The sequence below is a fragment of the Pseudorasbora parva genome, chromosome 4 (genome assembly GCF_024679245.1).
Source record: "Pseudorasbora parva isolate DD20220531a chromosome 4, ASM2467924v1, whole genome shotgun sequence".
Taxonomy (NCBI): Eukaryota; Metazoa; Chordata; class Actinopteri; order Cypriniformes; family Gobionidae; genus Pseudorasbora; species Pseudorasbora parva.
This window is the reverse complement of record NC_090175.1, coordinates 4489566-4503544: the sequence shown is the minus strand read 5'-3', so window position 1 is coordinate 4503544 and position 13979 is coordinate 4489566. Positions and strand designations below refer to the sequence as shown.

The 13979-nt window shown below is 38.5% G+C and overlaps 2 protein-coding genes and 1 long non-coding RNA gene across 3 annotated transcripts; all 3 read left to right on the top strand.

Moving 5' to 3' along the window:
• The first annotated feature begins 1525 nt into the window (after positions 1-1525).
• Positions 1526-4845, top strand: LOC137073666 (polymeric immunoglobulin receptor-like). The gene is made up of 4 exons (XM_067442374.1): positions 1526-1534; positions 1653-1935; positions 3971-4297; positions 4494-4845. The coding sequence occupies exons 1-4, from the start codon at positions 1526-1528 to the stop codon at positions 4619-4621; spliced, it is 747 nt and encodes a 248-aa protein (XP_067298475.1). The 3' UTR covers positions 4622-4845.
• Positions 4846-5842: 997 nt separating this feature from the next.
• LOC137072711 (polymeric immunoglobulin receptor-like) lies at positions 5843-7133 on the top strand. The gene is made up of 4 exons (XM_067440641.1): positions 5843-5960; positions 6209-6484; positions 6745-7002; positions 7099-7133. Exons 1-4 carry the CDS (start codon positions 5921-5923, stop codon positions 7125-7127), a joined length of 603 nt encoding a protein of 200 aa, XP_067296742.1. The 5' UTR covers positions 5843-5920; the 3' UTR covers positions 7128-7133.
• A 4792-nt stretch (positions 7134-11925) lies between these two features.
• LOC137072725 (uncharacterized) lies at positions 11926-13979 on the top strand. Its single transcript, XR_010904666.1, has 3 exons — positions 11926-12042; positions 13060-13112; positions 13196-13979. It is a non-coding gene; the product is annotated as an uncharacterized lncRNA (long non-coding RNA).

Below are 13979 nucleotides of genomic sequence, written 5' to 3'. Positions count from 1 at the left end.
TTGTCAGACCTCTAATAATGGAAAGAAAATAACTTCATATTCATTCAACACAATACTAATGTTTTAACTTGTTACAGACTCTGTGAGATCGTCTAAATCAATACACACATGTTTAAACAAACCCCAGTCTGTACAATCAAGGCACCCTCTCAGCTCTTGAATTGAGTCCTCAGACCACACCGGTACAGCACTTATCTCAGTCTTTTCCTTTGTAATTCAATTCTTCCAGTTTGTTTAGAAGGGACTGGGCATTAGCTAGAATTATTGAACTTTATAGCAAACTGCTTTAGTGAATGCTCACCAGCCATTTAAATGTTGTGAGCTGCACAGTCATTGGCTACAGGTGCTCATGAACCAATCAGCTGGTGCCAAGTATTTAACGCTGTGAGTATCATCAGTTTGCATTAAGGATCCATCAGTCTGCATCATCTAGATTTTCATGACAGAACTTTATGAGCCAGTGATAACAGGAAATACAGTAATCGACCGTTTTCTGATTGTTTACAGTTATTTGCTTAATATTCTTTAAATGTATGCATGTGTATAAATAAAGATAATTGTTCTTCAAAATTCAAAAAAATTAAGTGATTGTTTTTACATCAAATCTCATTAGTAACTAATGTTCCTGTTCTTACAAACTCAGCAGGCTCAAGTCATTAATGATCTGTTTATTTCTGTAATGTGTTTGATTGTCATACGCAGCTCCTGAAGGTCTAATTCAGATGAGAACAGGAGCTCATCAGGACAGACTGTGAGTGTGTTGTGATGAATCTCAGTCACATGATCTGTTGAGCTGCTGTCTGTGCTGAACATCATCTGAACACTAGAGGGAGCCGCTTGAGACTCACACTACAGTAACTCTTTTGTTAGTTTCAATTTCCTTTGTTCATGGTTCAGGTTTTGATCTGATTTGTTTAATATGTCATTTAAGCAAAACTAGAGCAGAAAAAACAGAATTTGAATTAACTTATTATATTTAATAAATGTCATTAAAGCTGTCATTAAATTGTCAATAAATTGTAATGAAATTAGAATGTAAATATATGAAATTAAGTTCTAATGTTGTCTCCATTTCAACATGACATCTAGAAAATTTTCCAAAGTTAAATCTTTACCATAAATAATACATTACAAATCAGAAATATACATGTATAAGGAGACCGTGTAAACCGCTGCTGTTTGCCTTTGAGTGTGTCCATCAGATATCACTAACAAATGAAGCATGTGTGAGGTCCTAGTTTCACTTCCTGTTTTATTAATCTCTCTCTCTCTCTCTCTCTCTCTCTCTCTCTCTCTCTCTCTCTCTCTCTCTCTCTCTCTCTCTCTCTTATCGGTGAGAAACCGGAAAGGAACAGTCAAAGCTCATCTGAACACACATCGAGAGCTTCAGAAGAACTGAATCTACTGACAACAGAGAAGATCATTTAATAAGAGAGAAGAATGAAGATCATCTGGACTTTCACTCTGATGATGATTCCTGGTGAGGATCTGAACTCCATCACTCACTAAAAGCACCAGTGTTTCGATGAGGAGAGTCTTTCACTTCAATTCATGTTTTACTTACTGTTGAAATATTTCTGTGTATATTCATGTTTTTTAATTCTAATTTGTTGTAGGTGCTGTGAGCTCCATGAGTGTGAGGGGCTATTCAGGAAGGCGGAGTCACGATCACATGCAGATACGATGAAGGATATTCAGCGTATATAAAGTATTTTTGTAGAGGTCAGTGGTCCGAGTGCACAGACCTCATCAAGACTGATATTAAAGATAATTGGGCTCATTCTGGAAGATTCTCTCTGTATGACAACACAAGATCTGAAGTCCTCACTGTGACCATCAGAGATCTGAGAGAAGAGGATTCTGGCCTGTACTACTGTGCAACAGAAATAGTTGGAAAAGATCTCTACACTGAAGTGAAGCTGGAGGTTATAACAGGTGAGTAACTGAGAGCCTCAAACCCATGACGATCTCCACAACATCACGATACACAACACTGGCTGTAATTACTGCCGTTCACACGTCTCACTCATAACAGACGCCATCAATAAACTTTTTCTTGTCTTGTAATGTATTCCCAGCATCAAGGGTTTTCAACTCCCTGGCTCTCGAGGTCTAATTTCATGCAGTGTTTAGCTTCAACCCTAATAAAACACACCTAAACAACTAATCAAAGTTGGAGCTGAAATCTGTAGTGGACATCAGGGGCCAGAGTTGTGAACCCCTGCTCTGTGATAAATGTCTCCATAAAGATGCCAATATCCAAATTAATTGTTCTTCTCTGGCCTTTTGTGTGTGTGTGTGTGTGTGTGTGTGTGTGTGTGTGTGTGTGTGTGTGTGTGTGTGTGTGTGTGTGTGTGTGTGTGTGTGTGTCTGTGTGTGTGTACGTATCTAACCAGAAATGTGCTAAAGCTGACAAAATCTCCTTTTTTGGTCATCCTCACATGTAAAACATATGAGCTTTTTATTGGACAGTGAACTAAAAAAAATATGCAGATTACTGTGGTTGTTAGAGGTTTTTTTTCTTTTTTAACTTAGCCTTCTATCTGTCACACGCACGCACACACACTGGACTCTGCCCCTTTCTCACTCTGAGGGTAAAGCTTTATCAGCTTCCTGGGTCATGAATCAGTATATCATTTTCATTAATTCAAGCACTGGTAAGAAACGGTAAAAGACACCTGCTTCTTCTGCTGGGGGTTATACTCCCTGGTTCCCCCAACCGTGGTCTCCTCCCTGGCTTCTCCTACTGTGGTCTACTCCCTGCCTCCTCCTATTGTGGTCTCTTCCCTGGCTTCTCCTACTGTAGTCTCCTCCATGGCTTCGCTTACTGTGGTCTACTCCCTGGCTCCTCCCACTGTGGTCTCCTCCCTGGATCCTTCCACCATGGTCTCCTCCCTGGCTCCTCCTACTGTGGTCTACTCCCTGGCTCGTCCCGCTGTGGTCTATTCCCTGGCTCCTCCCAAAATGGTCTCCTCCTACTGCAGTCTCCTCCCTGGCCCCTCCTACTATGGACTATTCCCTGGCTTCTCCCACCATGGTCTCCTCCCTGGCTCCTCCTACTGTAGTCTCCTCCCAGGCTCATCCAAATGTGGTCTCCGTCCTGGCTCCTCCTACTGTAGTCTCCTCCCTGGCTCATTCCACTGTGGTCTCATCCCTGGCTACTCCTACTGTGGTCTCTTCCCTGGCTTCTCCAACTGTGGTCTCCTCCCTGTCTGCTCCCACTGTGGTCTCTTCCCTGGCTCCTCCTACTGTGGTCTCCTCCCTGGCTCATTCTACTGTGGTCTCGCCCTGGCTACTCCTACTGTGGTCTCTTCCCTGGTTGTTGCCATTGATGTATTCTCAATGGACTCAACTTTTGGACAGGTATTATTTACTTTTTTTTTCTTTTCTTTTTTGATTGACAATATTTCCAGAGTTGCGATGTTTTGTTGTTTTGTTTTTTTTCTTTGTTGGACACTCACCCTAATAAGAAACCTTATTTTATTTCTTTATTTTGTGGATTTTTGAAGCCCTGCTTCCTTAAATGGAGGTTTGTTTTCCTTATTGTTCCTCTTGTCTTGTTTTTCTTAAGAATCTCCAGTTATTGACTTATATCTTAAAGACAATCTATCCTCTTGCATCTGGATTATTTCATTTCTTTGATATTTGACCATGGCCTTTGGCCATGATTTTAAAGTTACTTTATCTACTTATTGATATGTCTCATTTTATTTTATTAATGCACTAATGTTTTAAGCTCTTTGTTGTACTGTTGTAAAGCATGTGAGTCAAACTCTAGAGCCCTACACTTTATGAATAAACTCCTAATTTTTGAAAGTAATATAAAACTAAAGATATTCACTGTAAAACTGTAAAAAGAGTTTAATCTGGCCATTAAAAAGGGTGAGCTGCTTTCAGTCATGCATTTGACAGAATCATGAATATATCTGCTCATTGTAACATTGCTGCTCTTTATTTGGATCTCAAACAGATGATTGTTGTGTGAAGAGCATCAGTCTATCAGCGGCTGCAGGAGGATCTGTGAACATCAGCTGCAAATACCCACAATCCCACAGGAGTGATGTGAAGTTTCTCTGCTGGAGATCTGGAGCTGATCTCTGTGGTGAAGAGACGTCTGTGAAGGAGAGCAGAAGATGGAGGAGTGAGGGAAAGATCCAGCTGTATGATGACAGAGAAGAGCAGCTCCTGACGGGAAGCATCAGTCGTGTGACTGAACAAGATTCAGAATACTGGTGTGGAGTTCAGTCTGATCAAGGACACAAGAGCTTCATCACACGAGTGCGGATCACTGTTACAGGTACTGAGGGTTTTATCACTGATATTAAACCATAATACAATTATTATAATCACCGCTACCTTCCATTCAGCAGATCATGTTTTTTCTTGTATCATGTAGATTAGCTGTGCAATGGGAGTTATCATTTTTAGAGAACTTTTGTTAAACACTTTTTTGCTAAACACCTGTTAGTGACTCTGTGTTTTTTGTGTTTTAGAGACAAAATATCACACAACACCTTCATCATTGGCACCATCATCCTCCTCCTCCTCCTCCTCATCTTCATCATCATCCTCCTCCTCATCCTCAGTTGAATCTCTACATCAGAGAATGTGTATAAAATGATTGATTTAAAAGGACAGACAGATGTGCAGTAAACAGAGCGAGACACACACAGTACTGCGTTAACAGATACTATAGCAAATGTTAATTCTGTTGGTTTTAATAAAGACTCGAAGCAGTTGTTTCTTGTGAAAAAACGCACAGAACAAAAAACGTGCGTCACACTTTACTGCGTGTTCAAAACGTGTTACAACACTTCTTCTACGTAACAATCAGAAAATTCCTGGAGTAAGCTTAGAGCTCCAACTAGTGGTCATATAATGAATCTTAAGGAGGTATTTACATGACATGGCTGTATAACTTAAACAGCTTTGACTAATATACACACAAGATTAATATAACTATTCTGGTAATAAACCAGAGTGTATTTTCCCAACAAATTCTAATGTCTATTTCTAATCCCCCAGATACATCTTTTGGTTTCTTTTAACATTTTATTCCAGTTTTGTTTGGCCACAGTTGCTCACTTGTGTATTTATTCTCAAGATATATAGTGATATCAAAATAAAAATGACCTGAATCTTATCAACCCTTTCTTCACTTATTTTTTTCTCTTTTTGCACTAAGGCATCTAGATTTAATCTGAGGTTTAACTTTCATTCTCTGATTTAAATGTGAAGTGTGTATTTTACGCATCACTAGCATCATCAAACGCTATTGCAAAATCTTTCATTGGTCAAACAAACTGATAGTCCCGTTTAGAGTGACAAATCATACCAAGGTACTTTGATGTTACATTTTGTACACACTGCGCAAAATGCCTACAGGTTGGCAGGTCTGATGAAAACTTGAATAGAGAACAGGAATTTGGAAATTTAGGGAAATCGAGATGGGAAGTAAAAGGAAATAAAGAGAACTGTATTCACTTACTACTTCATGTTATTAGAATAGTTGTTTTTTTATTGTTTTGTTTTTTTCAATTCAAAGCCAGAAGCATAATATAGAGGAACTCAAGACAATTGATCTTACAGTCTGAAAAACATGCTCAACTTCATCAAGCAAACTCTATATGTCAGCAGTTCTGCGCTTTGCTCTCTCTCTCTCTCTCTCTCTCTCTCTCTCTCTCTCTCTCTCTCTCTCTCTCTCTCTCTCTCTCTCTCTCTCTCTCTCTCTCTCTCTCTCGCTCTCTCTCTCTCTCAGTTGTTCCTGTGACATCCACAGCAGAAGACAAAGGAAGAGGAAGTCTGCATCTCATCACATTCAAGACAAAAGCATTAGCAGGAAACACTGAAACACACATCGAGAGCTTCAGAAGAACTGAATCTACTGACAACAGAGAAGATCATTTAATAAGAGAGAAGAATGAAGATCACCTGGACTTTCACTCTGATGATGATTCCTGGTAAGAATCTTAGGAAACTTTAGAAACTTTTTTCAAGCCACATACGTGTTTTATCAAAATTCTGGTTTGTTGTTGGTGTCATGAGCTCCATGAGTGTGATATTTTCAGGGTCTGAAGTCAACATAACATGCAAATATGAGGGAAAATATGAGATAGATACAAAGTATTTTAGGAAGGAGAGAAGCAAGGCTAGGTGATGCTCTGAACTCACCAGGACTGATATTAAATATATTGCTGGTTTGTTGTAGGTGTCGTGAGCGTCAGTGTGACGGGATATTCAGGAGGCGGTATAAAGTGTTTGTGTAAAGATCAGCAGTCAAATTACTTTGACCTCCCCAAGACTAATGAGACAGATAGATGGGTTGATTCTGGAAGATTCTCTCTGTATGAAAACACAAGATCAGAAGTCCTCACTGTGACCATCAGAGATCTGAGTGAAGAGGATTCTGGGACGTACTACTGTGCAGTTGATAGACCAGTTGAAGGAGATCTCTACACTGAAGTGAAGCTGGAGGTTATAACAGGTGAGTAACTGAGAGCCTCAAACCCATGACGATCTCCTCAACATCACGATACTCAACACTGACTGTAATTACTGCCGTTCACACGTCTCACTCATAACAGACGCCATCAATAACCTTTTTATCTCCTGATCTAACATTTACACTCATAATCTGGACCTGCTTTCATTACTCCGCTTTCAGTCAGTCATGCATTATTGGACAGAATCATGAATATATCTGCTCATTGTAACATTGCTGCTCTTTATTTGGATCTCAAACAGATGATTGTTGTGTGAAGAGCATCAGTTTATCAGCGGCTGCAGGAGGATCTGTGAACTTCAGCTGCAAATACCCACAATCCCACTGGAGTGATGTGAAGTTTCTCTGCCGGAGATCTGGAGCTGATCTCTGTCCTGAAGAGCAGCTCCTGACGGGAAGCATCAGTTGTGTGACTGAACAAGATTCAGAATACTGGCGTGGAGTTCAGTCTGATCAAGGACACAAGAGCTTCATCACACGAGTGCGGATCACTGTTACAGGTAAGGAGGACTTTATCACTGTAAAATGAAAAGCCGTACATTTTGTTTTTCTCTTAAAATAAATGTATTTTTCTATTTTTCTTGTTTTAAGCATAGATTATACAGTGGGGCAAAAAAGTATTTAGTCAGCCACCAGTTGTGCAATTTCTCCCACTTTAAAAGATGAGAGAGGCCTGTAATTTTCATCATAGGTACACTTCAACTATGAAAGACAGAATGAGAAAAAAATGCAGAAAATCACATTGTCTGATTTTTAAAGAATTGATGTGCAAATTATGGTGGAACCTAAGTATTTGGTCACCTACAAAAAGATTTCTCTCACAGACCTGTAACACCTGTTTAAATGACACCTGTTTGAACTCGTTATCAGTATGAAAGACACCTGTCCCCAACCTCAAACAGTCAGACTCCAAACTCCACTATGGCCAAGACCAAAGAGCTGTCAAAGGACACCAGATACAGAAATCTAGGTCTGCACCAGGCTGGGAAGACTGAATCTGCAATAGGATAGGAATCTGCAATAGGTTTTTGCAACAGTGAAGAAATCAACTGTGGGAGCAATTATTAAAAAATGGAAGACATACAAGACCCCTGATAATCTCCCTCAATCTGGGGCTACACACAAGATTTCACCCCATGGGGTCAAAATGATCAAAAAATGAGCAAAAATCCCAAAACCACATGGGGGGACCAAGTGAATGACCTGCAGAGAGCTGGGACCAAAGTAACAAAGGCTACCATCAGTATCACACTACGCCGGCAGGGACCCAAACCCTGCAGTGCCAGACATGTCCCCCTGCTAACCCTCAGTAGTCTGAGCTGTTTCAGGATCCTTAGGAAGTTATCACACCTGAGACACAAAGGAACGCATAATGAGCTGCATAATGAATGAGCTTCAGGTATGTGACTGAGATGGAGCTTATCAACAGGACAAAGGAAATATTGTGTGAAATAGTTTATTTAAAATATAGTCAACTAAGGGACTGTGTACTTTTGCGTTAATTTGTTTTTCGATTTAATATCAAGTTGAAAAATGAGAAAATGGCTAATTTATTCATTTTTTCAAAAAAAGAAGAGAACTCGGCTTGATTTGATATCTTTATATTGAGGCAACATGACATCATGACTTTCTAAAGCCAAGTGGTGGTTATCTGTACACATTCTGAGCTATCCGTGTGTATGTCCAGACCATGTGATTCCGTGTCTATGTCTATGCCAAAACGAACCATCATCTCCGCGTGTGTGTCTACGGCATGTGATTCCGCCAACCTGATCTAACAGAATTAATATTTATAGCCTAATTTTATATTTTGGAGCAACTAACTACCCACTCTCAACAATATAAAACACGTAACAGGCAAATAATTGTTCAGTCACATGTATTTATTGCAAAAACTGACCAAAAAACTGTATAAAAGTATTAACTCATGTTGCATTCCTGGTCTTCTGAAGTCATGCGATATCTTCATGTGAAGAACAGAGTTGATCTTAATGTTTTAGTCGTTGAAATGATGATCGCACCCCTTTGTGAACAGAACACACACGCACTCGTTCATATTTCTGATTCAAATGATACACAAGAAGGCAAGTGACGTGAGGTCACGAGACACGAGACACACGAGAGCCAATGGCATTTGAAGCTGACGTAATGACGCAATTGGTCACGAGACACACAACACCCAATGCTGTCAAAGTTGACCTGACGTTTCTTCCGGCGGCAATATTTGAAATATGCTTGGACTCGACGGATGGACTCGACGTTCTGATCGCTTTTGGGGATTTTCTTCACACAAATCAATCTTTTGGCCTTGGAACACTTGGAGTATTTGTACTTGCTGAATAAATTGTGCCTGCAGTCGTATCTGCCTGTTATATCCTGTTTTTTTTGTTTTGTTTTTAATAATACACAAATGGCTATGTTTAGGGATAACGTTTGAGTTAGGCGTTTAAAATGTGTCTGAATATGTGTGTGTGTGTGTGTCCACAAGGTAAATGGATTTATAAACATACTAAATTATGATTTTTGAAAAGGTAAAAATGCAGAATGTTTCTTGTGATGGGCAGGTTTAGGGGTAGGGGCAGTGTAGGGGGGTAGAATGTAACGGGGTTGATAAACACGCTAAAAAGCGATTATGCGTTTTGATAGCACGCCGAAATGGCATACAAATTGGTGTATCATACATACGTCATTTCATGAGATCAGTCTGATTCAGGGATAGAAAATGGATAAAAGGATATTGAATATTCGATTTCCACGTGTGGGCTTGTATGAAACGCTCCATTCCGCTGATTGGTCAATCAAACATTAACCCGTGCCGCTTTTGGTGTTTCCACAGTTAAGCTTCCACAGTAAGCTGATGGGTAATGTGGGTGCAGATGCAAGGTAACCTACATTAATATTTCTGAAATTATAAATCAGCTAATATTTCTCCAGCACGTTGGTTGTTGAATCCATGCCTGTAGAGAAGAGAACCCTTTCTGGTCCCTGCCTAGCGCGATCTGTGTCAAAGCATTGGTCTGGGGTTTTTTTTGATGAGAGAGAGTTTATTAAACACTTTAATAATCCGTCCAGCAGTGGAGGACTGTTATTCTGCACTGAACTGTGGAAAAGCGGCACAGGTTGATGTTTGGTTGGAAAGGGACGTTTCATGCAAGCCCACACGTGGAAATCGAATATTCAAGCCTTTTATTCATTTTCTATCCCTGAACTTTAAAATATAAAATCAAGTCGAATTCTCGTTTTTAAATTTGTTTTGAAAAAATAAAAAAATAATAAATGAGCCGTTTTCTCATTTTTTTTTCAACTTGATGTTAAATCGAAAAATTAATGGACACAAAAGTACACAGACCTAGTAAATTAATCTTAATTTTTGAATTTTTAGGTATTTAGACTAAACAAGAGAAGTTTTTTTTTTTTTTTTTTTTGTAAAACATTAAAAGAAGTATCATGCTAAATTACAGCAATATTGTGACATTTAACATAATTCATTTTTCAGTAAATACAAATAACTGAAGAATTTTTAATGATGAAGTAAAATATTTAGGATTTAAAACAACATATTGCACTGCTATTATGATATGTCATATTATATATTGTCATTTCAATGGGAAACATTTTCTGAATCATTCAGGAATTTTGGGTTGTCATGAGCTGTATGCCAAAATCATCAGTTTTAAAACAATAAAAGACCTGAAATATTTCAGTTGGTGTGCAATGAATCTAAAATATATGAAAGTTTAATTTTTATCATTACATTATGGAAAATAATGAACTTTATCACAATATGCTAATTTTTTTAGAAGGACCTGTATATGCACGCCCCCAACATTTGCATCTGTCCAAACATGTTCATTGTCAGGCGGAACTGACAAAGCCGAATCATCGGTACCGCAGGTAAACAAGCGACACTCGAAGATAGCAAAAACGGCAGATCATGTACACATATCCTGTTTCAGGCTGTGCAGAGGATGTGAGGACTTTTCTATCCTTCCCACAGATAAATAATGTCAGCAGTCATGGTTGATGTTTATAATCCGATACCACAACAATTTAATTCAAGATCATTCATTTGTTCGGCCCATTTCAAGCAAGCTTCGCTCAGCGTCTTAAACTGAAGAAAGTGGCGACTATATTCCTGCAAGCAGTAAGTAGCGATTTATCCACTTATTGACTGTTTAAACTATTTCTGATTAAATTGAAAGTTTCTTAGGGAGACTGCATTGTCTAGATAACACAAGATGCTAGTACAGTAACAATAGGAAACACCAAGTACCACACCAAACTAAATAGTGTGTCTAATGACAAAGGGGAATATTATTTTGTATAACAAAACGTTGCTTACAGATCGTTCACTGGATCCTTCTAGCAAACGTCACCATTTCCACCATATAAGTTAAAAATATATATGTTTATATTTTTGAGAACTGAAGGATGATGTTTTTGTATGCTTGTATTTCAGAGTACATTAAAGTCACTGCGTAGCCTACATTGGGACTAACGTTATATAAACATGCAATATCATTGAAAAAAAACGACGAGAAAAAAAGGACCAGCGTTCTTGCTTGCGGTTGCCAGATTTCAGTCATTTAAATCCCCCAATCAGAGCTTTTCTTTGAAAAAAAATCAGTAATATTCATGACTCTTCCAAATAAGGCAAAAACAGAGCATTACATCCTGGGGACAATTTATAGGATTGTAAATGGACCTGTAAATCTGTATCTGGACATTTTTTGCCCTTAAATAAGCCACACACCCTCTATGTAGATATCAGAGAACAATTTAACATATTGTTTCAAATCATTCTAGGGCACCTTTAAATCTCTGAAGATCACATCAGAGGATTAGAAAATCCACAAACAGCATTACCAGCTTCACACATTACTAACCAGACTGATTTTATTTCTGTCAGACGTCTACGGAATCTCTATTGTTGTTTATTGTGTCACTTTCTTTTTCACAGAAGAATGACATAGATTGCCATATCATAAGCGTGCTGTTTGTCACAGTGAATGTTTTTTCTCTATTTTTAGAGCAAAGCACAAATCCACCACTATCTTCATCATCGTCACCATCACCATCATCACCACTATCTTCATCATCACCATCACCATCATCACCACTATCATCACAATCACCACCATCATCATCATCATCATCATCATCATCACCGTCATCCCCATCATCATCATCTCCATCACCATCATCATCATCATCACCGTCATCATCACCATTGTCATCACCATCACGATCATCACCACCATCATCATCATCGTCATCCCCATCATCATCATCTCCATCACCATCACGATCATCACCACCATCATCATCACCGTCATCCCCATCACCATCATCATCATCTCCATCACCATCACGATCATCACCACCATCATCATCACCGTCATCCCCATCACCATCATCATCTCCATCACCGTCATCATCATCATCATCTCTGATTATCTGTGTGACTGTGATTCTGCTTCTGCTCATCGTTGGATTCGTGTCATTCATGGTGACTCAATACAAGAAGCATCAGACTCGAGGTAAACCAGCTAACAATCTTCTCAGAGCTTGAGCTAATGCTCTGGTAACTGGTGCCATATTTGTTATTCATTTAGAAGTTTCTAAGTCATTAATATTTCAGAATAATGTTTGCACTAAAATTGTACCTTTTAAGGTACAAGTGGCTGTCACTGGGGTGGTACCCTTAATTTTTGTACCTCTAATTCAGGGGTAGGCAAGTTTAGTCCTAGAGAGTTGATATCCTCCAGAGTTTAGCTCCAACCCTTCTAAGCCACCACAATATAAAACTCATGGCTCCCAGCATGCATTGCAGCATTAAGTATGTCACCATTGTTGGGATTCGTATGCTGATTCATGATATCTGTGTGCGTCTAAACGATTCCCCCTTTAGAATGTTTTTAAAAATTAATATTTAAAACGTCTGATCTGTGGCAAGAAAGTATTGTTGGTGAATATTATTTATTATTATTTTTATTCAGTGATGAGTTTAGTCAAACATTATTCTTCCTGATACAGTTGGTTTTGCTTCTTTTGTTTTGAGCAGTTATGTGTTTTACACTGTAACAAAAACCACAAACTTACTTAAAATTCCAAGTCAAACTGCCCAACTAAAGGAAACACTGATCACCATAATGGTGACCAAACTTTTTCAATAAAACATCAAAATCTAATCCTGTTAATTCTCAATAAGAGGTTCTATAGACGTCTTTCAGGGTTGCAACCAAACTCTGCAGGACAGCGGCTCACTATAACCGAACTGAGGAAAACAATGGTATAATTGTACCCTAGGGACCAATTGTGTACCTTTAAAGGTACAGTTATATGTTTTGTTCCCCAAGGAACAAAATTGTACCTCCACTGTACCTTTTTTCTGAGAGTGCAGTGGTTTGAGAGTGAATTACATGAATGTCTGTGGAATGAGTGAATAGAAATATGTTACTTTCCTGATCAAAGTCTGATTTCTCACTGATTTCTTGAACATCAATGTGAATTATTGTCATTATTACTATACTTAAAATAGTGTATTTGTTTTACAGACCCTGATTCAGCCTCTAAAATATCTGAACCTGGAACAGAAAACAGTGAAGCGGTTTGTAAAGTCAAACTGATCGATTAGAAAGTGTTTGATGGCCTTCATCAAAAGCTGCAAATAATTTATCTTTCTATTTCCAGGTTCCTCAACCGCTTTATGAAGAGATTAAAGAAACCAGACTTCACATTGACTGCAAAACCACACAGTTACCCATAAACCCCTCAGATTCTTGTAAGACTGTTTATGCTACTGCTGAATTACCCACAAACCCCTCTGATTCTTGTAAGACTGTTTATGCTACTGCTGAATTACCCACAAACCCCTCTGATTCTTATAAGAATGTTTATGCTACTGCTCAATTACCCACAAACCCCTCTGATTCTTATAAGACTGTTTATGCTACTGCTCAATTACCCACAAACCCCTCTGATTCTTAGTAAAGTTTACGCTACAGTTTAACTGTTTTTTAATAGAGCCTTTAAGGTTTCTGTCAGGTGATTCATATTTGGGACCTTTTATGGTTTTTCATCATGGGATTTTATAGGTTAAAGCTTTAAATCAGCACTTTTGTTTAAATATATATTTTTAATTTGAATTACATTTTATGATTTAAGTTAGTCTGAATGCCATCTGAATTTAGCCCCGTGCACAATATTTGAGGTCAGGAAGTTTGTTCTTTTTGACAATAAAATTTTATTTTTAACATAAAATCCTGCTAACAACTTATGTTCTTACAACCCCAGCAGCTCAAGTCTGTCCTAATAAAGTGCTTTATGATCTGTTGATTTCTGTAATGTGTTTGATTGGCATACGCATCTCTTGAAGGTCAGTTATTCAGTGTTATAATTCATCTTTGAAGTGTAGTTTGATGTGGATGAGAACAGATGAGTGTGTTTGTATGTTGTGATGAATCTCAGTCACATG

Bases quoted from the DNA above. Each gene is read 5' to 3' on its own strand.
- LOC137073666 (XM_067442374.1), top strand. The intron at 1,936-3,970 runs GTGAGTAACTGA...GATCTCAAACAG, and splicing joins GAAGCTGGAGGTTATAACAG to ATGATTGTTGTGTGAAGAGC. The intron at 4,298-4,493 runs GTACTGAGGGTT...TTTGTGTTTTAG, and splicing joins AGTGCGGATCACTGTTACAG to AGACAAAATATCACACAACA.
- LOC137072711 (XM_067440641.1), top strand. From the start codon at position 5,921: ATGAAGATCACCTGGACTTTCACTCTGATGATGATTCCTG. The intron at 5,961-6,208 runs GTAAGAATCTTA...GGTTTGTTGTAG, and splicing joins CACTCTGATGATGATTCCTG to GTGTCGTGAGCGTCAGTGTG. The intron at 6,485-6,744 runs GTGAGTAACTGA...GATCTCAAACAG, and splicing joins GAAGCTGGAGGTTATAACAG to ATGATTGTTGTGTGAAGAGC.